General features: G+C 51.3%; 1 protein-coding gene and 1 long non-coding RNA gene across 2 annotated transcripts in view; one reads left to right on the forward strand and one right to left on the reverse strand.

The window, feature by feature from the left end:
• Positions 1–3,073, forward strand: part of LOC107142108 — a 4,649-nt gene extending 1,576 nt beyond the window's left edge. Inside the window, exon 2 of the long non-coding RNA XR_001503512.2 lies at positions 72–3,073. This is a non-coding gene — a long non-coding RNA (uncharacterized LOC107142108). The remainder of the gene's footprint in view (positions 1–71) is intronic.
• The window catches only part of Man1c1 (mannosidase alpha class 1C member 1), a 112,442-nt gene extending 86,559 nt beyond the window's left edge, over positions 1–25,883 (reverse strand). Inside the window, exon 1 of the mRNA XM_048782707.1 lies at positions 25,092–25,883. Within this exon, the coding sequence (XP_048638664.1) occupies positions 25,092–25,610 (519 nt within the window). The 5' untranslated portion in view covers positions 25,611–25,883. The remainder of the gene's footprint in view (positions 1–25,091) is intronic.
• Between the last annotated feature and the right edge of the window lie 6 nt (positions 25,884–25,889).

Genomic DNA, 25,889 nt, shown 5'->3' on the forward strand with positions numbered 1-25,889 from the left:
GCCCCCGCCTGCCTTCCTGCTCTTCCACGGCTCTGACTGCATCAATCTCTTTTTTGTGTGTCTGTCAACAGGCAGCCCAAGCCCCCAAAAGGGACATAAATAGAACCAAAGTACAACAAGCCACTCGATTCTCAGCACCTCAAGTGTCAGCCCTGGGTCTTTCGGGGGCAGACGAGCAAGAAATTATTTCTTGCTGAAGAGAAACAAGAGCATAAATCGCCCGTGCGCACGGGGAGTCACCTTAGCAAGCTGGGCAAGGCCGGCGCCACCCGTCCAGCCCCGGGGCCTTGTTCCGCAGCCTCGCTGGGACCTAAGCACCTCACCCCTCAGGCTGGCCCTGCTCCACTCTCCCCAGCCTCTGACGGGGCAGCGGGAAAGGCACTCGTGAGGACAGTCTGTTGCGTCTGGAAGTTCCCTTACTCCTCCCAAAGGGCTCTCAGGACCTGACCCTGGCAGCCCAATGACAGCGGGATGACAGACAGGCTGGAGCAGAAGCTGGAGGGCCCTCTCCTGGGGGACCCCAGGCCTGAGGCCTCTCCTCTGCCTGGCAAAGGCCCAGACTGGTCATCTCTCCACCTGGCCTCCTCGGCTCCTGCCTGACCGGCCAGATGCCAGCGTGGGCGTGACCACCCAGGTGTCTTCAATGCTCTGCTCCTCACAGTGCTTTCAAATGACCTGCTGCAGTTAGCACAGCCTGGAATACAGCAGGGACACACGGGGTTGCAGGAGGGGAGACCCCAGGGGGGACCCACACCCAGGCTTATTTATCCCAGATGTGAGGCTGACCCTATGAAACGGAGAATTTCATCTAATACTTCAGTGAAGCTACTTCTGGGAAATCAGTAGCCCTGGGGAAGGTGTCACATGGACCTGCAGACCCATTATGAAATGGTATCTTTGAAAAGACACGACGTGATCGTTAGACGTGGCATCATTGTACTGTTCCCCCTAAATTTGCACAAATGTGACGTCAATAAAAATGTTTTTTAAAGTAAAACGAAAAAGATATGATAATCTCAACCCAAGACCCCCATCAGTTTTGGACTGTCTGGTCCATTGGGAAACAACCCCCTCCCCCCCTCAAAAAAAAAGAAGCCACTGCTGAGGACCCAGTGGCCAGGTGCAGTGGCCCTCCCACCTGCCTGGCTGGGGAGCTGCGGTGCCACACCATCAGGCTCAAGGACTCAAGGACAAGACTGTCTTCTTTAAATCCTACTATAATCGGAGAAATTGAGGTTTGGGGACCAAAGTTCCTTCCTTTACGCCCTCCTATTAACCCGGGAACAAGTCCCTGGAGGGAAGAAATTGGCATTTTCTGGAGAGTTTTAAAAAGGAGGAGATTTTGTCCAACAGCCTTGGACGTCAGTTCCCTGATCAGAAGCTGACAAGACACCAGGAGAGAAACCAGGAGGCAGACGGAAGAGGCTCCTCTAACCAGCCCTCTCTGCCCCACACATCGATCACCTCCCGTCCCCAAGGGCCAGAGGAAAGATCCAGAGAACAGTTTTCCATTTGTATGTGTCAAACTCAGCTCACTCCCTTGGAGCCAAGAAAAGAGATTTAAACTACAAGTGTCGGCCGGTTTCCCGGTAACTAAACTAGTCATTTGGCATTTCAAGAGCATCCGAGATTCGAGATGCGTAATTGCAGAGGCGAGGAGAGAGGGTCACTTCTTCAGCTCGCCCACACCGTCTGGAAGGGCTGATTTTAACCCTGGGAGAGCAGCCTCTTCGACAGGAGCCTCCTTCCCAAGATCGAGGAGACCCAGAGAGGGGCTGCAGAGGCTGCCGCGGCAAGGGACCTAAACCCAGAGAAGTGAAGAGGACTTGCCCAGGATCACGCAGGACATTAATTCCTTCCTCCAGGATCTCTGGGGACGAAGCAGGCTGGAGCACTCAGTCGGAGCTGTGTTCTAAGTTTTGCCTTAGTTTTAAAATAGTCCAGCTCACAAGATGGTTTATTTCGGACCAACGAGGCTCACTTTGTTTCAAGCCACTTTGATTCTCAGAGGACAGACAGCATGTGTGCCGGAGAACTCCACAGCACTTTGGAAACACGGAAAATGTACAGGTTCGACATGAGCGGACTACGTTCCACGGCATCTGACAAAAACGCAGCCATTCCAGGAAAGCCACCAACAGATAGAGCAAAAGCTTGCTACGCGAACAGAAAGGACCATTAGTGGTGTGCTCTGTGGGACGGCCTTTCCTCCAGAGTCTGGATCCAGACAGCAGCTCATACTTGCTCCCAAATAAAGTCAGGTCTGCTTTCCTTTCACACAGCCTTACCCTCTGCAATGAGTCAGGCGCCTGGGGTCCACTAAGACAACAGTCTCTACAAGACATCAAGCCTTTGCTAAGTCCTCATCTGTAAAGGTGACCCCCAGTATTGCTGTGTATATGAACTGGAAATTAAGGCTCAGGGGGGTTAATGGAGATAAGTGACTCTGGGTTCCTGGCTGGAGGATACAAATGGCTACCTGTCTGGATAATGCTGCTCCTATAACCCAGGAAGTCCCAGACTTATCTCACTGCCCAGCCAGGAACAGATCGGGGGCTCTCCAGTGTGGTGCTACAGACATTCTGGACTTTGCAGAGTCTGGTGTTGAGCAGCGTTACCAGCGCCCGCCCTCTAGATGCCAATGGCATCTCCCATTGTGACAACCCAAATATCTCCAAACACTGACAAAAGTCCCCTGGGAGAGGAGAGGCCGGACATGGGAGAAGCCACAGCTGAGCCACAGCAGCCTGATTCTGGGGAAAGGAGATATTAAGGTCCACACCCTCCCTGACACAGCCCCTTGCCCAGGACCCTCTCACCTGTAGGGTCCAAGAGGGCTCAGAAAAACCAGGAGTCTGTGGAGCTGCCATCCGGAGTGGGGTGACAGTCCAGCCACTTAGGAGGAATTTGTGAGGGGTCCACAGTAGTCATGTCACAGTGCAGAACGTTTCCCTACGAGGGCCCCTGGGGGAGCCAGGTTATGACCAGCAGCATCGGGAAACATTCACCAAGAATCCAACACCGAGTGACCACAGAAACTGACCTTTATTAAACGCCCACTATGTGCCAGGCATTCTGTGTAAACACCAACCCCAAGGGTCCTGCTATCACCCACTGTGCAGGAAAAGAGACTGAGGCTGTGGCTAAGTGACTTCCGCTGCAGGCCGGTGGGTGGCCCCGGCTCTGAGTCAGAGGAACAGCCTCGTGACAAGGCCCGCCAGGGCAGGGGAAAGGGTGACGAGGCTGGAGGCAGGCAGCGGGCGCGGTCTTGGCAGAGCAGCCGTGGGCCACGAGCTGCCAGCAGCTCAGCCCCGTGCCCGAGTGGGTGCTGGGGGCCGTCCAGCCTGGGGGTGGGAGCAGCCGGTGCCAGCTGGATCAGAACCTGAGAGCCCATTAGCAGAGTCTCACTTCCCAGGAGGGAGCGAGTGCACCGCTCAGAGCAGACTTCCTTGGCAGTGAGCAGTACGAGTCCCAGAGTCACTCGGAGAAGCCATTTGTTTCCCAACAGCCACCAGGATGGCAGCAGCTGTCCTGAGCAGGGTCCCTGGTGCGGCCTGGACCTCCAGTCAGGGAGGCCTCTGCTGGGCCACACAGGGCTAAGGCCCCGCTGCTCAGACCCCGGGAGAAGAGTGTCCCCCAAGCAGCCTCGGGGAGTGCCTGGCGGTCAGGGTCAGCAGGTCAGCCGGTCAGACCTGGAGGAGGGGGAGGAGCCGGGACCCGCCCAGTCACAAAGAAAACACATTTGGTGCCAGTGGACACAGCAGGGCCACCAGCTAGGCCTGCTGGGTCCCCAGACTCCTCCCCGGACCCTGCTCAGGTGGGATTCGCCGGGCGGGCAGCAGGGTCTCCCTTTCCCCCTAATGGGCAACTGTCACATTAACGGGGGACCATGTTCCTAAACGCCTCAGGTGGAGCAGGACTTGGTGACTTTTCTCAACCCCACAGCCCACCTGTCTGAGGAAACACCTGAAGACATCTGTCCCCATGAGGAACGTGATGATTTCTTTTTGATATGTGACCTCTGGTCACTCCAGAGTGGTGACCACAATGCCCACTTAAGGCCACAAGGTCTGATGGTGGCTAAAGAATGAGCAGCTGGCCAGGCACCACGAGCCTCTGCTGAGGAGAGCATTTCCCTGTGAGAAGAGGGTGTCCCCTGCGGGACAGACCAGGACACAGGAAGGGCCAGACGTCTCTTTGAGGGGTGCGGGTCCAGGGTGCCGGGCTGCCCTCTGCCTCCTGCTAGGAGGGCTGCTCACAAATCAGGAGGATAGAGTGGGACAGGACCCTGCCCAGCTTCTACCACTTATGGGGCGTAAGCAGCCCATAGCCACTGTCCCAGGCCCCCGGAATGGCTTAAAGAACAACCCAAGAGCCAGGCAAGCTCCCCCTGGGCAGGCTGTCGTCTTTCTGGGCAGCTGAGTTGCTCCCTGTCACGTCTCTAGCAAGGGTCAGTCCATCCGCTTCCCCTCTGAGAAGGAAGAAAGGACAGGAGGAAGCTTCTAGAATTCAGCAGTGGCCACCCCCAACCCCATTCTGGTCTCCGCTGGGTGGGAATCTCTCCAACCCCAAGCTTCCCGTCCACTTGTCCCCAAACTTCCTCCCAAGCCCACCCCCTCTCGTTCTCCTTGAGGGGGATCTTATTTAGCGAATGAACAAGTAAAAAGAAGAGTTTAAAAATAAGTTCAGATAAGAGCAATAAAGCCTCTCTTCAGCCTTTGCCATTAAAACTGATTTGAAATAGGAGAGCCAGATTTTCCAGGTGAGAATTATAGGGTTTGTGGATTAAGGAGACAACCAAGTCTCCTTTATTTTCCTTCCATAAGGACTAAATTGATATTTACTTGCGTAAGCCAGGAGCAAAAAAGGGACATCTAACTCTCTAACAGCCACTTATACATCCACGTTCGGTAGATTTATCAAAGCCTAAAACAGCAGGGAGAGAGAATTCAGAGCATAATGTATCAAAGATAAGTTCCATATTGTCCCCAATAGAGTTAGGTGTCTCTTGCTGGGGTCGAGACTCAGGCCTGGAGAGGCCAGAGTTAAGCAGGCAACGTCTGACCTGGTCTCTCTGGGGAGAGGTCATGAGCTCCCAACACAGACCCTGAGATAAGCTCAGAACAACCCTGGAGCCATGGTCAGGAGCGGCGGTGGCCTGCAGAGCCGGTGCGTCCCCAGCAGGCCTCAGCATGGGAGCACGTAGCACTGACTGGGTAGAGCTGGTGAGCTCCCTTGGGTTCTTGTCAATCTTGTAAGTTCCATCAGGTCCCAGCCCAGGCTGAGCCAGGGCCACAGCAATCCTCTGAGAACAGGAGAAAAAACATTGGGTAAGAAATAGTGTTGAGGGTTGGGGCTCAGAGGCAGAGTGCTTGCCTGGCATGTGCGAGGCCCTGGGTTCGATCCTTAGCACCACATAAAAAGAAATAAAATAAAGGTATTTAAAAAAAAAAGAAAAGGAAAGAAATAGTGTTGAAGACCTGACTGGTCAAAGCAAGAAGGTCACTCTTTCTTGTAGCAGAAAAAAACCTTCCTCAGGCCCCTGCTAAAAGGAGACCCCCTCAGGGATACAGCGCTGTGGACACGGGGGTGTTCGGCATTTCCAGCCCCAGACTTGAGAGTCCAAAGTTGGTTCGGACCCCACTGCCCGGCTTTGGCAACTCAGCCAGGCTGGTGGCCAACATTCTTGTTGGGAGCCCCAGACAAGACAGAACCACCTAGAATCCTCAGTAGGGAGAGCAACAGGGCCCCGCAGTTCACAGATACCAGATTCTTCCACCAGATGCAGGGCAGCTGCAGACGGGCTGCCAGCAGGCTTTCAGGACTCCAGGGAACAAGAGGGACCCCCCAGAGGCACAGAGTTCAGCCTCCAGGGACCCTCCAGCCCAGAGGCCACATGTGATGGACACCAGGAAGAGACAACATGCCCACGAGTGGACTGGCCTCTGAATCCTGCCTGAGAATCTGGTGAGAGACTCACAACTTGAACTTTGGAAGCATCCACTGAGCCCTGAACCAGGGGTTCCCCTCAGAGGTTGCTGGTCAAGTTCAGAGCTACAGGGACTCCTCTGCCCGCAGGGGGGAGAGTCAGGAAAGCCGAGAGGAGCCGTAAAGGCAGAGCGAGGTGGAGTCCCACCGAGGCAAGCCAGGCAGGCCAGAGGCGTCCCGCCAGACTCGGGTCTCTGGGGTCCTTCTCCTTGCTCTGCACTCTCTACTGCCATTAGAAAATATTTGGCACTTCTGAAATTCAAAAAGTGCCTTGAAATTGGCACGTTCTATCTGCCGTCACATCATGGACCTGTCACAATTACAAAAACGGAGGCTCACCGTCTCTGGTGGAAATCACAAAGCACCTTCAGGACACCTATTCAGCCTGCACTTTCTGCAGAGAAGCAGTGCCAAGAGTTCTGAGACTTGAGAGCTCGTGAGTGGCGAGTGCCAGGCGGTGCAGGAAGGCACACTTTCTACGCTTCCAGGGGAAAACTCGAATCAAGATGGCCTGGGCTCCTTCCTGGGACGTGCCTGGCACAAGGGTTAAGAACAGTGCTCGTGAAATTGCTGAGGAAATGCAAGCGACCCAGACCCCACCCGCTGATTTGGATTCTACTGTTAAGTCGCTGACGGGAAGTAGGAGACAGGTAGTCAGGGAAGAATGACAGTTTGGGGATTAGTGTGATGACAATTAGTCGAGTTCTGCTCTGCTTCTCTTTACAAAGACAACTTCCCTTCTCTTAGGATGCCATGTTAGAAGAGAGACATTTCCATGGCAACCACATACACATTTAGTGATGTGTCACTAAATTTGTGTGTGCACAAAGGCACATTAGGAGACTTTTTGAATGTGGCAAGAGAAATAGATTTTCATAATTGAATGTTGCCCTCAAGTAGAGTTTACCATTTGCCGAGAGCTGGGGCTGCAGCAGGAGACGCTCACTGGGCCTCATCAGAACCCAAGCTGGACTCAGAAATGTGAGCAGAGTTCGGATGAGGGCTCGTCTCTTTGGGAAGCTGCTACCCAGAAAGGGGCATGGACAGATGGGGGCACAGCCAGGGGTCAAGATGGCCTCAGCAGACCGGGGAAAACAGATCCATCTCATGTCCATCCAGAGCCTGGCCAGAGAGAAAGCCGGCTGCATTAGCATCAGATATGACCCGGGTCCGTCCCTGGGCTCCCAGCACCTCAGGAGCCCAAGCCTGTCCCCTGCTCTAACAGAGAGAGCAGGAGAAGGTTAGCCCCGATCTCGGAGAGCTTCCCCAAGTAAAGCACAACGGAAAGAATGCGGAATCTGGAGCCAGAAGTCCCAGATGTGTGTCCTAGTTCTGTCTCTGCCTCATCAGGGAACTTTGAAAGCCACTCTTTTTCTAAGCCTCAATCTGTGAACTGGGAATATGCTTCCTGATTACCAGATGCTCCAAGGAGGCAGGGAATATAGAAGCATCAGCATTAAACTCTACCATTGCTAAACTCTAATACTGCTTACGGGGTGGCAGTGACTCGGCTCATGTGCCTCCAAGGAGACCTTTGCCAGGTGCAGGCTGGGCTCCCAGAGCTTGGTGCATTGACAGATGCCCACCCCGGCGTCGCTGTGTGGAGCTGGGGCTGCTGTGGGTTCTTGGTGGCCTGGCTCCCGGTCTCCACAGGAGCTCGTCAAGCAATAGATAAGAGGACAGCCCAGCAGCCCTTCTCAGACCCGGAGGCTCTGCCGCCAGCCCGTCAGGTCCTCCCCAACACACACCAACCCTCACCCTAATCCCAGGGCACACAGAGGCGATTCAGCCCTGTGCCAAACCTCTGGATTCTCCATTACTCCTTTTCCACTCAAACTAGACCTTGGCTTCTAGAAGAAAAGACGTCTCCAATAAAAAACAAACAGGAGCAGCTAAATCTCGGCTTTTGTACCAAGTGAGAGACCTTCAAGGGTAGTTTGGAGCACTTAATTCTGCACGGAGGCCCACGTGGGAACAACGAGCTGCCTTGGCTTCAGGGAAGGGCCTCGCATGGGGTTAGGACCCGGCAGCGCCATTCTGGAGCCCCGTGAACTACCCTCACCCCTGTGGGCGTTTTCCTCCCTCTGGGCTCTCCTCCTCCATCTGGGGAGGACTCTCTGCTGCCACCCGGGCTCAGGGTCAAACACCCGACACCCACGGTAGCACCTGGATCGCCGTCCAAGCCACCTCAAAGCCGTCTCCATGCAGGTCACCTGCCTTCCCATCCCACTCCCCCCAAACTGGAGGGGGCTCAGGCACCTGGGGACTGGGCCCTGCACTGTTCAGCAACTCTCTGACTCCAGCTGAGTTCTCAGACCCTGTGTCCCCTCCCTGCAGACTCCTTAGGCCACAAGTCCCAGCCACCCTCCCATGGAGGCTCACACCAGGTAACTGCTTTAGTGCTAGCCACACAGTCCTGGGCTTTGCAGACTCCAGTGTGGCTTTATCTAAGGCTGCAGCAGTGGCTGGTGACATCAAGTTAGTGCTAGCACGCACGGCTGCAAAAGCCACCACCTCCCCTCGTGTGCCACTGATGAGGAGGTGAAATGCTCTGGCCTCCATGAAGAACAGCCTGGCGGCTCCTCCATAGGCTACAGAGAGTCTCCCTGGGACCCAGCAATCTCACTCCTGGGCATGGACCCAAAAGAACTGAAAACAGATGTCCACCCCAACACGCACAAGGCCACGCACAAAGGGATTATTCACAGCCCAAAGGTGAAAATAGCCCAAATGTTCAGCAATGGAAGGAGCTCAAAATAGGGCCCCTCCACACAGCGGAGTATCATTCAGACACGACAGAAACAGAACCCTGACACGCTACAACACAGGTGAACCCTGGACATAGCATGAGGCCACATATAACATGACCCCATCTATTATTATAAAAACCAGAAGAGAAAAATCCGCACAGACACAAAGCAGATGAGTGGCAGACAGGGCTGTGGTGGGGGAGTAGGCGGGACTGCCAATGGGTCCCGGCTTTCCATTGAGGCCAAGGAAAAGTTCTGGATCTAGACAAAACTGATGGTCACCGAACACTGTGAATGCACTAATGTCACTGGATTGGACACTTCAAAGTGATGGATTTCATGAGTATTTAAAAAGCAAGCCAGGCCACCTCTCCCAGCAGTTTTTAAGGTACTTGATGCCACCAGCCACTGCTGCAGCCTTAGCTAAAGCCACACTGGGGTCTGCAAAGACCAGGACTGTGGGGAGGGGCTGGCTGTGAGCAGCCAGGTCCAGGACTGGCTCGGGCCGCACCACCAGCACGTATGAGTCAGATGCTTTTCAGCCTAGCTGGTGAGACGGCCACCAGGTCCCCGGCCAGCACAGACCCTGCAGGGACAGGCATGGAGGGAGGAGGAGGCCGGGCAGCCCAACAGCAGCTGCAGAACACAGTGTCCACTGAGTCACTCTTCTGTTCTGCAGAGATAACCCAAGTGACTAGCACCATCCTCATCTCACCTAGCACCCCGGGGGACGAGCAGACCTTAACAGTCGGACCTCAAGATGCCCAAGCCACTGAACACAAAGTCGGAACGCTTTGGGCAACTCGGGAGACGCCAGGAGACCTGGTGCTGCAGGACGGGCTGCTTTGGTGGCAGAGCTCTGAGGACTTCCTTAGACAAGTGCCCAGCCGAGGGCCTGTTCTGAGACCCACACTGGGCCCAGGAGGCTGGGCAGCTTCTGTCACAGTGACATCAGGAGAAACTGAGGAAGGGCAGCCAGGGTGTGAGCGTGCCGGGACACCCCCCCGTGGCAGTTTCAGCAGGGACTTTGCCTATTGATTCTACCGTGAGGGGCTTCGTTTCCAGAGGAGGCGCCATTCAAGCACAGGGTTCCGGCCACAAGCTGAGACGGTGCTGGTATCATTCTGGCCACTGCCTACTTGCGGCCAGGTTGGGGACGCCAACTTTACCATGTCTTCCTCTCCTGGACAGCGAGAAGCCAGAATCTGCCTTCCCCCGGGTGCGGCTCCTCCTTCCTCCCCAGGGAGAGGCCCTTGGGTTCCTCAGTGTGCGGCCAGGTTGGGGACGCAGCTGGCCCTGTTCCCACATAGCAAGGGAGGCTTGGCTCTGCACATTCAGCCAGGACAGGGGTAAGCCAGGCGACGGGCCGGCAGGACAGTCAGGTGACCATCCCAGGGTGAGAAGCAGAGGGCTGAGGGCTGGGGGCACTTGGCTGTCCTTGGGAGAGTCCCATGTGACTCCTGATACACCATTAGCAAGTGACTCTGCTCCACAACGGCAGCCAGGAAGGAAAGCTCAGGAGCCTGTGGCCAGCGAAGACTGTCCTCGGTCAGCTGGGAAAGGCGTGAGGAGCAGAGACCGGGCAGGCCCCTCGGGAGGCTGAAAGATGCTTGGCAGCCACCAAGCGCAGAGAGCCAGTCAAAGGAAAGTAGAGGCTGACCTAGAGCGGCCTCTCGGTCTCCGCCTCCAGACTCACCCACTTCCCCAACCTCTGGTCCCTCTCCAAACCGCTGGTGTCCCCAGGGGCTCTGGCCCCTCTGCCTCCCAGTCCAGGTGTTCCTTCAGCAGACTCACACTTGAACCTGTAGCCCAGACATGCCACCCAATGACTCCTAGATAGGAGACCTGCACCATGGCCCGACCCAGCCCAAGCCCCCGTGCCAGCCACCCCCTAAATGATCCCACCTAAATTCCATAAGCATCTCATTTTTATTAAGTTTAGAATTAAACTCATCTCCCGTCCCAGGACGCCCCACCGACCCCACTCCGGGTGTCACCCTGCCCCAGGTAGAGCGTGGGCCATTCTACCCGTCACCTCCCACACCCACGCATGCATTCGGCTGGTGGAGTTTCACCACCCCAGCCTGGACCACATTTCCCTGAATCCCCCTCTGTCCCCAAGCCCCCGGCTCACCCGGTCCTCCTTCCCACTTTACCTGGCACCTCCCTGGCGTGGCCCTCAGCACCCCAGTGAGACGCTAGAGCCCCGCAAGGCAGAAGCCTCCCCTTTACATCCTCCCGACTAGGGCACTGCCTGCCACACATAAGAACAAGTCAGTCCCCTGGAAAAGTTGACCCAGAACAAAACAGAAGTGGCAGGGAGGGGACATCCCTCTCAGTGTAACCGCATTATTCCATCGGGTCTGGTTCGGACCTGTTTGGCAACTGGTTTCCGACACATAACAGCTCTACAAATTCCAGCAGCCACCTGAAGGCGGTTTCTAGGACAGAAATGATGGGGGGTGGGGGGGGCCACATACCAAAAGCAACTAAAAGGAGGTGCAGGTGAGGACTGCAGTGAGGGGGGACGGGAAAGGTGAGTGAGCCCAGAAAGCCCCCTGTCCCTTTCTCGCTCAGGGAGTGGCATCCACCTGGGAGAAGTGACAGAGGCAGAGCCGGGCAGAAATGCCTCGGCATCTAATTAAACATTTTAGACTCCACTGCACACGAGAAGGGAGCCCACATCCCCCACGGAACCCTGACAAATGAGTCGCTTCCAATCAATCTATCACTGTAGCATCTGGGTACCTCAGGAAGATGAGAAATCAGACCAACACAGAAATGAAAACCAATATACAAACAATCGTCTCCCACACAGGCCTCCAGGAAACCACAGCGACAGCCATCTGCCAGGCTCCATGATCGTCACTGCTTCCTGCAGCCAGCAGCTCCGAGGAAGCTCGGTTCAATGTGGGGCTGAACGGCAGAGGGAAATCTCTCCTCTGAAGTCCACCTCTGCGTTCATGCTCTGAGGTTGAAGGTCCACCCCTGGAGGCTTGGGATGCAATCAATGTAGGACAATAGGACATGTTTTATATGCTGCATCAGCCAAAGAATTTGCTAGAAATAAATAGTTGGGACAGACCGGAGAAAGAGAGCAAGTTGGCTAAGGCTGAGAATTCACGGGTTCTTTGCACAGACACTGAGCTCTGTGGGGGACCCTCCTGAAGCCTTGGGAGAGACACTCTGGTGATTCTACAGCGTGTTCTCATTTCCTGCAGCTTCCACCAGAGGTGGTCTGGAGAGATTTGATCTGAACAAGCCAGGTCCGCTATTCTCAGGTTGTCAGTCAGCACCTGGCAGAGCGGATGTGATATAAAAATCCCAGCACACCGCCGCACTGAGCCGCGACACCTGGGAGCGGGTTCTGCTCTTTTACCTCTTCAATATCCCTTTTCTCCTGAGCATCCATCAGAGGTTCGATTTTATAGATAACAGCCTGCCCTGCTGCCCGCAGGGTCTCCGTGAGCCCAGAGAGCAAAGGCCGCTCTGTTAACTGGAAAGCACCAGAGGCCGCCAGAGGAGGGAGGGCAAGGCCTGTTGGGAAATATACTTCTGGACAAGCAAATATTTTCATTTCAGCTGTTTATGTCCTGCCTGCTTCCCCCAAAAAAGATTTAGGTGGGACAAGCAAATATTTATACAGCTAAGCAATGTTTCCCTACCTCCAGGATCTGTGTGGCAGGAAGTGACCCAGGCACGTGACAGTGCTGCTCCATTAACTACCTGAAGGCCCAGACTCATCTGTGCCTTTCCTTTAGCTCACTGTATACCTGAGACTCTGGAGAAAGTGAACGTTTTCAGTATTTTTCTAAAAGTTTTAATAAATCCACAGCTTCTCTTGATTACGGGAATGGTATATGCTCTCTCAACTCCAGAAAACTCAGTTTTAACTGAGTCTTTCCCCGGCTTTCCTGTGACCCAATCCTGGTGTGCGGCTCAACGAGAGAAGATTCCCAACCCCTCCCGTAAGGGGGTAAAAGGGAATGATAGCCAGAAAGGAGGGATGGCCAGGCCCAGGCCCAGGCCCAGGCAGAGCAGCCTGGGAGCTCGTGAAATCCCACCGCTCAGGCTGCCCCCCAGAACAATTCACTCCGTATCTGATTTCATAGGAGGAACTTGGCCATCAGTACTTTGTAAAGTCCTCTGGGTGATTCTAGATGGCAAAAAAGGTTAGAATTCCTGTTCTCAAGAAATGAATCATTTCATTGAATACTGACCCAGACCAGGACAATTTGTTATTCCATTTCAAAGGGAAAAGCTCCTCCTCTAAATTTCCATCCATCAGTCTTTGGCTGACGTCAGGAAGGGCACCACCCTCAGAGCAGGAGACGAGGTCCAAATCTGCACCTCACAATACCGACTCCTCAGGCCGGGAGCTGGTCGCTCCCTGCTCCAGGTCTCCGCTCGGTCAGCTAATACCAGGATTGTGGTCCATGACCTACATGCCACGAGGCTGCTGGGCAGCTCCGCTGAATTCCTAATGGGATGCTAGGGCTCTGTAATGAACGTCACACACACAGAATTTTCGACCTGATCTGTCCTGGGCAGAGTGGGCACCATCCCAGCCTGGCCACACTTTCCTTCAAGGCAGACTCCCTGGGAATTCTTCCACGTAAAACCCAGGGGGTGGTACGGAGTTAACACCCCCACTAGCATACCCGTGGACTTTGAATTCCAGGGCTGAGAGACCGGAATGCTGTTCCCACGGGAGCCAAGTTGAAGAGCACGCATTGAGAGCTCAGGGAATTATACTGTGCTGAAACCCAACCCAGGGCTTGATCGCGGGAAACGTATGATGTTTCCCTCCCTTTTCTCCATCTGGATTGACGCCACAATGGAACCTTTCTCGGCTACCCAAGGATCAACCATCAGACACAGACCTCCTGGCACGATTACAGGGAGGCTGCCGCGCGACACCACCCACCTCTGAGAGCACCTTGCTTCCCTTCTCCTAATTACACCCCCAGAAAGGCCAGATGTGAACCTGCTAGGAGTCTCCGGGCTGAACTGCTATTTTTCTGCCAAAGCGTGACCCTTTCTCTGTGAAGGTTTTCCTTCTATTGTGAGGTAGCAAAATTGACTATATTTTAGAGGCTGTTCTCCAAAAGATCCAGTTCTGAAAGGAAGAAAGGTAGGCCCTTCTTCCCCCATTGATTCTCGTAATTAAGAACCTTGACGGCCACGGGTTCTGCATAGTAAGGCGCGGGGGGTGGGGGGGTCGGGGAGCTGCGGAAGCGCTGCTGATTTTGGTCAAGACCACAAGGGCGGAAAAACAACACGGGTGCTGAAATATCTTCCAGGAAATGAGCATTTGACTTGGCAAAGTGAACCTCTGGGCAGCTCGTTTCAGGAACAGGGTTGGGGGGGAGGGACTGTAAATAAGAGACGTAACTTTTGTTCAATACCTTTGCTCGTCCCAAAAGACAGAAATATGATGAAAGGGAGTTTTTGCGCTGAAATGCAACAGAGCCTTCCCTGAGCGGAGACGGGATCAGATCTCGCAGAGCAACTTGGAAATTTCTGCAGCCCTGTGCACTCAGTCGCCCTCTGATATGTAATTTAGCAATTTGGCTTATGTGACCAAGTCTTTCTTATTTTTTTTAATGTAGGGATTTACAAGCCAAGATTTAAAAGATAGTCATTAGACTGAAGCTAAGGAGCCCAGAGAAAATATTTGACATTTTATAAAATCCTGAGAAGAAAGGCACAGTGGTGGAAGGGGCTAGACATCAGGGAATCCTATTATTTTTTTTCTCATATCAAAAAGTAAATGAGAGGGCTGGGGCTGGGGCTCAGCGGCAGAGCTCTTGCCTAGCATGCGTGAGGCCCTGGGTTCCATCCTCAGTACCACATTAAAAAAATAAATAAACAAACAAATAAAGACATTCTGTCCGTCTACAACTAAAAAAATTTAAAAAAAAAAAAGGCAGATGAGAAAAAATACACAAATAATTTGAGATGCTCAACCAGAAATAAGGAGCCCTTTTGAGAACTGTTATCTCTATTCAGGTCATAGTTCCAACACAAAATTATATTTCACTCATCCAATGCCAATTACAAAATAAGTAAGAGTCTTTAAATATCTACACTATGCCAGGATCTGTACATCACGCATGTGAATCAGGAGTCTTTAGAGATCTATACCATGTTGCTTATTTGCATTTTACACAAATGGTAATGCGCTAGGCTAGAGTCAATGGTCTCCCATCCAAAAACAAAATGGAAAGAGTAGGAAAGGGAGAAAAGTTCTTTCAAAGCAGATGAATCAAGAATCTCAAGAGTAGAGGCTGCAATGTTTGCAACAGAATAAGAAAATGGCTAGACACATTAGGAGGTAGAACAATGTGACCCAACCAGGAAGCAAATCAGTCAACAGAGACAGACCAAGTGATGGCAAAGACGTTGGAAATAATGCACTTTTAAAAAAGCTATTATAAATATGTTGTGGGATTTCAAGAAAACTATAGTAACAATAATGAACACATGGTACATCTCAAGAAGAACAAAAACCTTTCAAGAGGCCCAAAGGGAAATTCTAAAAGTAAAAATTACCCAAAACAAAAAAATTCACTGGGTGGGCTTAACAACAGATTTTACACTATAGACGAAAAATTCAGTGAGCTGGAAGACAGGTTTATGTAAATGATCCATGGTGAAGCACAGAGAGAAAGGCTTAATTTTTTAAAAAAAGAGAGTCGTTGAGTCAGTCCCCTCTAAGACAAGATAAAGCAATCTAACTTCTACGTTTCTAGAGGTCGAAATGAAAAGGAGATCAATTGAATGGGGAAAAAAAATTTTGAAGAAATATGGGCCAAACTTTTTTCAAACTGTTTAAAATGATGCAAAAATAATACTAATGTATTGTGGAGATTATGACATACATAGAAACTAAATATATGACAATAACAGAATGAAGATGGGGAAGTGAAAGTACATTGTAACAGCTTTGCATTATACATGAAATGATGCATAACCTCAAGTAGACTGCGATACATGTACCATTCAAATGAAGTGATCACTTAAAATATGCGTGTGTATATGTTTACAGATTACAGAATTTTATTTTATTTATTTTAAAAAAATATTTATTTCTTAGTTTTAGGTGGACACAATATCTTCATTTAACATTTATGTGGTGCTGAGGATGGAACCCAGTGCCTTGTGCATGCTAGGTGAGCACTCAACCACTGAGCTACCACCCCAGCCCCCAGATTACAGAATTTTAAATACCTGATTAATCCAAAAGAAAGCCTGAAAGAGAATAAAAGAAACCAAGGATATATGGGACTAATTACACAATCCCTTCCACGTGGTAGATCTGAATTCTGATACACACATCACATTGAATGTAAATGGAACAAATACTAACTAAAAGACAGAGATTGGAGCAGGTGCTGGTAAAGTGCTCCTGGGTTTAATCCCCAGCACCAAAAAAAAAAAGGCCTTTTCCCTTAAGAACAAGAATAAGTCGGGGCTGGGGATGTGGCTCAAGCAGTAGCGCGCTCGCCTGGCATGCGTGCGGCCCGGGTTTGATCCTCAGCACCACATACAAACAAAGATGTTGTGTCCGCCAATAACTGGAAAATAAATATTAAAAATTTTCTCTCTCTCTCTTTAAAAAAAAAAAGAATAAGTCAAAGATGCCAGTTCTCAGCAACATTGAACTGGAAGTCCTACTCAATATGATGAAACAGGAACAAGAAATAAAAGCCCTATAAACTGGAAAGAAAGAAGTAAAACCAACTGTATATGTAACAGATCTTAAGAAATCTACCAAAAGAAATCAAATGAATCCAACAAAATTACATGATACAAAGTCAATTTATATTCTACATTTTTTTCCTATGAAGAACTATGAACAAACAATTGGAAAATAAAAATTTAAGGAATACCATTTGTAACAGCATAAAACTTGTTAAAAAGATTAGGTGATGAAAGATGTCTAAGTCTTCTATAGTGAAAACACTGTTGAGAGAAAGTAAAGAAAATCTGAACAAATGGGGAGAGAGTCCACATCCACGATCCGAAAGACCCAACACTGTTCTGTTGTAGCTGCCCCAGGGCGGGGGATGGACGGGGCCTTGCCTGTGCTAGGCAGGTGCTCTCCCACGCCCTCGGCCCCAATATACAGCAATCTTCTCCCATTTGATCTTCCATTTGATCCAATCAAAATTCCAGCAGGATTTTTCATAGAACCTGACAAACTTGTTCTCAAAGGTATAGAGAAATGCAAAGAGCCTGTAATAGCCAAAGAGATTTTGAAAAAGGACTTCAAAGACGGTGGAAACACACAGAGTTCACGGCTTGCTATAAAGGTACAACACCAAGGTAGGGCGTAAGGGCATAAGGATGAATCAAAAGGCTGGCAGAGTCCAGAAACAGGCAGGCGCGGGGTCACTCACTGACAAAAGAGGCATCAAAGCGCTTCAACGGAGAAAGGAAAGTTTAATCAACAAATCTGCTAAACAACATCTAAATGGAAAATAATCAACCTCAACCCCTGCCTCACACCACACAAAAATTAATTTGAAGTGGATGAGAGAACTAAATGTAAAAACTAAAATCACTGAGCTTCTGGAACTAAAAGGAGATTATCCTCAGAGTAGTGGCTCACACCTGTAATCCCAGCTCCTTGGGAGGGTGAGGCAGTAGGATGGCAAGTTCGAAGCCAGCCTCAGCAACTTAACAAGGCCCCAAGCAACTTAGTAAGACCCTGCATCAAAACTAAAGATGTTTCTAAAAGGGCTGGGGATGGAGCAGTGGTAAAAGCACCCCTGGGTTCAATCCCTAGTACCACAAAACATAAAAATAAAAATGATAACAAAGAAATAAAGGAGATTATCTTTATGACCTTGGGATAGCCATAGTTTTGTTTTTTGTTTTTAAGCATGTAAAGAAAGCACTAACCATTGATACACCGGATTTCTTTGGGTTTTGGGTGTGTGTGTGCATACACATACAAGCTGGGGATTGAACCCAAAGGTGCTTTACCACTGAGCTACATCCCCAGCCCTTTTTATTTTGAGACAAGTTCTCACTAAGGTGCTGAGGCTGGCCTCAAATTTGCAATCCTCCTGCTTTAGTCTCCCAAGTCATGGGATTACAAGGATGTGCCACCACCATGCCCAGCTGGTTTTATTTTTTATTTGTTTAATAATACATTGGATTTCTTAAAATTTTAAAACTTCTGTTTTTTGAATTAAACCATTAAGATAGGGTAAAAAAACAAAACCATAATCTGGGAGTAAATACGTACATAATATATACCTAACAAAGGATTGACATCCAAATACATAAGTAACTCCTACACTATGATGACAACAGCCTAATTTTTTAATTAAAAAGGAGGCAAAAGGTTTGAACAGACACCAGAGATATACAGAAATGGCAAACACACGAAATGGCATTTAGTATCAATAGTTAACAGGAAACAAAACCAGAACAAAATGTTCCTATATCCCATGCGGCACAGCTGAGCCTAACCACTGATAAGGGTAAATATGGACAGAGATGGGGAACTCACACACACTAGGGCGGGAGGATAGAGCAATCTAACTACTTGTGCAAAGCGTTTCAGTTTCTTATAAAGTGACGTATGTATCTAATTTATGAACCTGGACAGTTCCCATCCACCCACACAGGATTGGTACATGAAATGTTCAGAGCAGCTGTGTTGAAAACAGCCAACATTAGAAATAGCTCCCAAATCTCACCAGAGATAAACAGATAAACAAACTGCTGGAGAATCGACAGGGAACACATCTCAACAACAGGAATGAGGCGCTAAGGGGAAGGAGGGCGTGGTATGCTGATTTTAAAACAGCATCCTCAGTGGAAGAAGCCTTGGGCCACGGGGCCATGCCGCAGGGTAGAATCCACCATAGGCCAAGCTAGTCCCTGCCAAGAGAAATCAAGACAGGTGAATGCGGAGCCCAGGAACTTTATAAGGGGGTGGGAGAGCTCCATATCTTGATGGTGGTATGCTTTACGTGGTCTTCTACAGTCGTTAAAATTCAGCAAACTGCCTGGCACGGTGGTGCATGCCTGTAATCCCAGCAGCTCGGGAGGCTGAGACAGGAGGATCTTGAGTTCAAAGCCAGCCTCAACAACAGCAAGGCACTAAGCAACTCAGTGAGACCTTGTCTCTAAATAAAATTCAAAATAGGGCTGGGATGTGGCTCAGTGGTCGAGTGGGAGTTTAATCCCCAGTTCCAAAAAAAAAAAAAAAAAATCAGCAAACTGTATCTCTAAGATCAGTGCATTTCACTGTATTACTTGATAGTACCAACATCACGGGCTGTGAAACACAGGGAGAAAACACACACACAAAACAGGCATTGGCAGGCACTCTCTTGGGACCTGCTTCCTTGATCCCTGCAGGACAGAGCCATTGCACAGGACCAGATCACACAGTGGAGTGCACAGCGAGTACACAGCGGGGTCAGCAAGAGAGGACTGTGTTAGGCACGATGCTTCAGAAGAGGACGGAGACGGCCACTGAAAATGGTTGCTATTTACTGAAAACTCTACAAGGTTCACCGGGAGAGCAGCTGACTCTCAGAAGACAATTATTGGTCATCTGTCCATGAGGGCACTCGTCAAAATGCCAAAGCTGCTTCTGTGAAAGTGACCACCAGCAGAACCAGACCATGGCAGATGGACCACGGCAATGGCCTCAGCCTTTCATTAAGGAAGACTCAGAGTTAACAGGACTCAGACCTCCGTGTGAGTAAGAGCTGTCCTGACCGGCGGTGGCCCGCCAAGTCTGCAGGGGGCTCTCGGCCCAAATCTTAGAAAACAGCCTTCTGGGGGGAGCAAGCACCTGCAACTGGGCCCCACACAGAGGCCTGGGGCTGAGGTTCCCGGGGCTTTTGTTCTCTTGGCAGGTTGAGACACCAAAGAAGGAGGTCTGACTTATCTCAGGGCATCAACCCTGCATAGAGAGCCGCAGCTGTGCTGTCTGGATTCTGACCATCCCCCAGAGCCGGGTGGGGGGAGGTGGATTTAGGTCCTTGAGTCCTCAGAATTTTTCGAGGAGTCTCCAGTTTGGTTCCTTTCCATCATCTACCACGGAAATACAGGGCTAGGAAAATCTCTTTCCTCCAAATGATGCAAACGCTGGTGCATAAAGGCCTTGGCCCAAGGGTAGTGAGAAATCAGGAGACACGGCTCATTGCTTGAGAGCCTGGTTTTCTGGGCTGCAGGTGCACAGAACTGGAATAGTAATAATCCTCGGTTCATGACCCTCATCCCCACTCCGTGTGTGGCCCTATTCTCAGGTAATGTAATAAATGCCCCGAATTCACTCCAAGCAACTCCTCTCCTGAATTCCACATCCATCGCCTCCCCTCTAAGGCTTTGACAATTTGGCCGATGGGAGCAACGCAGGGAGAGAGTCACCTCAAGCCCCCAGCGCCTCCCTACCACACATGCGACTCTGCTGCCCTCACAAGCCAGTCATGCCCATGAGGCTGGCTGCCCACCTGGCTTACCAACCAGCTTCTCTGTACCTGTCTTTACAATCTGCAAGCCTGATTTATTTTTTTCAATAGGAAAAAAGATGTTAAGTCCCTTGGAGCCAAGTATGCCTAATATATATCACAATATTTATTTTGGGGTGGAATAATGAATCAGTCTTCTGGGAGAACTAGAAAAAAAGGAATTTCTTGAATTCGGGTATAAATCAATCAGTCTGAAAACCACAGAGCTCTTAGCCCCCTACTAACTGTACTGTGAAATAAGGAGCTGACTTTTAAAAGTCATGGTGTGATTCGTATCCTGCCCTCACACTGAAGACAAGTGGAGGAGAAGCAATTGCCCCTGGAATGCCTAATTCCCCCGAATGATGATGGAATTAAGAAATGAAAGCAGAGAGCCAACCTGCCTGCCAGTGGAGAGGGATTTAGCTGGTAGGGACGAACGCCCTGCTACACTCCAGGAAGAAGAAGGCGGGTGTGGCTGGGCTGAGGATGGGTCTCCCAAAGGCTCTGTCCAGCTGTGAGAGCAGCCTCCATCTACCCGTCTATACTAAAGGCAACAGCAGCGAAACTGAAGGATGGGGAGGGGAAAAGGATCTCCAGCAGATCTGCATCCCAGCGCTCTTCCAGGGGAGACTATTTAAATCTGAGCTATTCCTGATATTAATTATCCTGAACATCTCACAGGCTCAGATTCACATGCTACAAAGAACACAACGCCTTTTAATTTTCCTACCTGTCCCTGGCACCAGTGACGATAAATCAGATATTCCGAGAAACCACACATGACTAACGAACCAGCCCATTGATGGGAGCAAAGGTCATTTGCCAAGATGACTTACTCTGACACCATCACGACTCAGGACCCGTCGGGTCCTGGAGAATCAAGGCAGCAGGCAAGGGCCGGGGCACTCCCTGCCAAGCCACAGGCAGTCTGGGGCACCTCTAGCATCCTCCAGATGCCCGCTATCCAGACAGTGGGGATTCTGCTCATGGGTGCGACCTCTGGGCTCCCCTCAGCTTAGGCTTGCACTCTGAAAACGACTGCAACTTCTAAAGGACCTCTTGGGGCACTGAGCTGCTCCAGCCCCCAAACCCGGCTGTGGTTCCTCCTACTCTGAGCCTCCTTACCATTCCAGGTACCTTCCCAGAGAAGACCCCGCCTCCACCTCAGCAACCTGATCTGATGGTTTATAGATCTTTAGCCATTCACTCCAGTGTCTGGGCTCCAGCTGAATGTCAGATCTTACTCTAGGGGCTACAAAACAGTGAACAGGCGGAACTCGAGAAGGTAGGAGAGTCCGCCACACGTGACACTGGTTTTACCATGAAGACAGAGACCCAGTGATCCACGGGAATCCCTCTCCTGAAGGTCAGAGTTGATAGACTTAAACTCTGGTTGGAGTCTTAGCAGGCCCGCTGTATGCAGTGGTGCATGAGAGCCCAGGGCCACTCCAGTGGACAGGGAAGGTGGTCAAATCCAACTCAAATGCTTCTGGCCCAGCCCAACACTCCAGAGTGAGGCTGCATCTAACCAGAGGAAGCAGCTTCTTCTACAGTTTGTCCAAAAGCACATGCAAGGTAGGGGCAGCCCCAACTCCAGTTCCCTGTGCCCACTGCAGAGACTGCCCGGGCCCTTTAACATAAAGCCCTCTTCCCCAGAAGGGGCAACTGAGGTTCCCCAGATCAGCAACCAACCACCATCAGTTGGAGCCAGGACACTATAAATTCTTTCACTGGATGTAGCCTGAACAAACTACGCATTGCCAGCTCTGGTCATGTGTGAGAAAAGCCTGAACTTGAATTCATAAGGAATACACCTATGGAGGAAGACCCTATTCCCTGCACGATCCTCAGATCTGAAGGGGAAGGCGGCTAATCAGCATTCCGCCCTTTCACACGCTGGCCAGCACTCTTCCCGATCCCAAGCTGACAATCTGTTCAATCCCATTTCCCAAAGTTCAGCTTGGGTGCTAGGAATATTAACTTAATACACATCTGAGAATCTGCTGTGGGCAGCTGTTGGGACACAGAGTGAACGTCACTGCCATCAACACGTCAGCCCACTCCTGTCCTCGGCTTCACAGAACTAAGATAGGCTGAGACCAGAGAAAGTTCAACTGCTAAGCAGTGCCTGACCAGGCTGGCAGGCCACCTAGGGGCCAAACCAGAAGCCCAGTGTCCACGACCAACCCATCTGCTTTCACAGGAAGGTCCGGGAAGGAAAGAAGGTGACAGTTAAATCAGACAGTTGACAGTTCAGCTGAGACAACAGCTTTGGTCTCCCTTCTCTACCACTTTGTTTTTCTCCAAGGTTCAAAATATATATTTTTTTTGTGGGGGGGGGGGTTGGATAGTTGATTCCAGTAACAAAGTGCTTCCTGATGCATGTACACCCAGAGCCTGTGGCTCAGCCCATCTTATCAGCACCAGACCTTGTCCCCATGCCCATCTCTCAAACCAGAATGTTCATAAATAGAGTTTGTTGATCTAGAGCCTGGGTGTCCAGTTCCCATTCCTCTCATTTATCACCCTCTCTGAATCTGTCTTGACATTTACTTTCACTTTTAAAACCTCATCTTCTAAGAACAGGCCCTTTTTTATCTGATGCTCGCTCCCTCTCCTCTCCATGGGTCTAATCAATCCATGTCTGGAAATAAACAAACCAAAGACAAATGCCACCATCCCTTTTGTGAAAACAGGCACTGTTCTGAAATGATCTACCCCTAGGCATGACACAGAGACAAATTTAAACGAGAGGGAAATAAAGATAGCAGCCGTCATCTGCACTGCTCACCTGCATTGCTCACCGGGTGGGACAGCGGGGATGGAAACTCTGGGTTAACCTCGAAGCCAAAAACCTCTACCCCAGATATTTCAGGTTGGGGGGGGGTGGGTGTTAGACTCAAGAAGCCTGAAGAGACCACAGGCTTTCAAACATAATAGGAATCTATACCAGCCCCTCCCACCCTGAGGAAGCTCAGGGTCTTCAAGATAGTAAGAGAGGGCTGCTGAGCACCTGCTGCAGGTAAACACGAACATCCCTCTAGCAACTTCCGGGGTGTGAAGAGATGCCGTGGAAAATTAGCAACCAACACAAATTACCTCCCATCATATTATTTTACACCCACCTGAAAAACATAGAATCCCCACCCCTCCTACCACTCCCAGTCACTGCCCCCAGTCATCACCCCCGACCTCAGCTGGCAAAGGAGGCTGCCTTGATATGGAGGGACAGAACCAAGTTCCCCAATAGCCAACCAACACCTCCCACCACGGCTCCCACCCCAGGCTCTCAGAAATGGGTCACATGCATCTCTTTTGACCAGGATAGTAGTACTTCATTGTTAATCCTATGGGGGTTCCTATTGAAAACTGGATGGTAGCTCTGGACATTGCATGAAAAACTGCACACATGCAATTGGTATGTAATTTCACTGGCAGTTACTGCCCTGGGAGGAGGTCCAGGAGGGCAGAAAGAGCTATGAGCTCAGAGGCAGATTTGGGAAAGGGCGCCGTGGGTCAAGGTGAACTGTGGACAGCACTGCTCCTTAACAGTGTTAACTGTAGTACTTCAAGTTCTAGCCTTTAATGAACCTTTGAGGTTTCAGCAAGAATTTGGAAACCAGGAGGCATGCATATGCACACGCACATACCCCCAGGGCTCAAACCCCAGGGCTCAAGCTTTGTGGCTTCCCATCTTGACTTCACAAAAAGTCCTGTGATTGCTAGTTAAGACAGTCTCGAACTGGGTTCAGGGAAGCACGGCAGAGTAACAGCAAAGGTAAATGGAGAGAGGTGGGCACTGGGAGGGAGGACACACTGGATGATGAGGTGGGACAGGCAAGCTCTCTGCCAGCTCTGAGTAGGTCTTGGCAGGGCAGGTCCTGACCCTTGCTGCCTGCTCTCCCTTGAAATCAGGGCAGAACTGCTGACTCTCCCGCAGCCAACCAAGAAGTCCAGGCTGAAGCAGTTCTTTCCTTCTGGGTCCATGCAGAGGGGAAAGCATCCTCTCATTTCTAGGGAGGAGACCCTGGCCCACTGCTTGCCCACGGCCCCCTCGTGGCCTGGGGGTGTCACTGCAGCCCCCTCTGCATTGCTGGGCACAAGCCTCCAGTAGGCTGCTCTCACAGCCCCAGAACTGAATATTTAGGCGCAAGTGGCGACTTAGCAACTGTCTGCAAGGCTAACGTTTGTTTTTGATTTCTTAAACTAAGACTCAGACTCAAAGTGATCTTTCTAAATCCCTCCCTGGTACAATCCCTACAATCAGTCCAAGACCTGCTTCATTAAGCCAATAACCTCAGAGCTTCTGTAACATTATCACTGCCTTATTGACCATTCCTTCTCTTGTCACAAGCAATTATGTATGATTGTTCCAAAGCTCAACAGGAAAGCAGGAACGCACAACACCTCTGGTTTGTAGGGTGCGGACTAGATTACAAGATATTTGCAGAACACCATATACCCCTCAAATCCTGGGTTTCCAGGCAGCAGGTCCTACAGGGGTTTGGTGAATCAAGAAACAATGCTGCTGCTGGCTCCCAGGTCTATAAATGCAAACAGAACGTGCCCTAAGGAACCTGAGCTCCACTCTCATTAGCAACTCCAAAGGAGCCCACTTGGGCCAGGGACTAAATAAGAAGCACCAATCTGGGGGTTGGGAGCAGGTGCTCCAGGGGTTCAGCAGCTTTCCTTCAGGGGTGGAGAGGAGTAACTGAATCCCTGAAAAGAAAGTGTGCAGGGCTGAGAGAAGGTGGGAAGTTTGGGAAGAGAGGGGTGCCGAATGTATCTCAAAGATTTAGGGTGGATCGGGGCCAGGAAGGAAATGGACGGGAGCACCAGCTCTTGTCTTTGGGGGCAAGGTGCTTACCTCCTTGATTTTCTCCCGCTGGGCTCGCACTGGGCTCTGTGGCTCTGTACTCTCAGCCCTCGTTCCAAGGACCGGGTGGCGGAGGCGTCTCTGGAACGCTTCGAAATCAAATCTGAGCAAGGAGCTCGAGGCCGTGGTGGGGATGTGCTCCTCGGTGGGGCGAGCGCGCGGTATCCACTCCTTGAGGTGCTGGGCGCGCCGCATCCACTCCTTGCGGCGGGGACTGACCCGGTTGTGGCGGGCGCCCAGGGCCCGCTCGGCCAGGGCCGGGTTGGGAGGCGGCTCCTGTTTACCGGGCGGAGAGCGTCCGCCTACTTCAGCCACCAACTCCAAGCCGGGCTTCTGGGCCCTGGGGGCCAGAAAGAGGCGCTTGAGGCGAGAGGAGTGGGGCAGCAGGAAGAGGGCCCCGAAGCACAGGGTGACCAGGCCAGAGAGGAAGAGGAGGAAGAGGAATTTCTGCGGCAGCCGCAGCCCCCACGGGGAGGCCGGGACGAAGCCCGGCACTTTCCTCATGAGCATCGTGACCCGGCACGGGTCTGGGGACCGTCAGCTCCGCCTGGGGCCCCAAGGCCCTCAGAGGGCAGGCACGTGTTGGGAAGGGCTTCGGCGCCGGGAGGCGTGCAGGGAACCCGCGCGGGTGGGGGTTCCCGGGCAGGGATGCCAACCCGGAGTTTCACGGCTACCGGAACTGTCCCCGAAGTTCAGGGAGTTTGGAACGAGTCCTCCCGCCCCGGGGCGGGGATGCCGCGGCCTCGGCGGGGCCCGGGCGAGAGGGGCGGCACGGCTTGGGGCCCGGGC

The sequence above is a fragment of the Marmota marmota genome, unplaced genomic scaffold (genome assembly GCF_001458135.2).
Source record: "Marmota marmota marmota unplaced genomic scaffold, marMar, whole genome shotgun sequence".
Taxonomy (NCBI): Eukaryota; Metazoa; Chordata; class Mammalia; order Rodentia; family Sciuridae; genus Marmota; species Marmota marmota.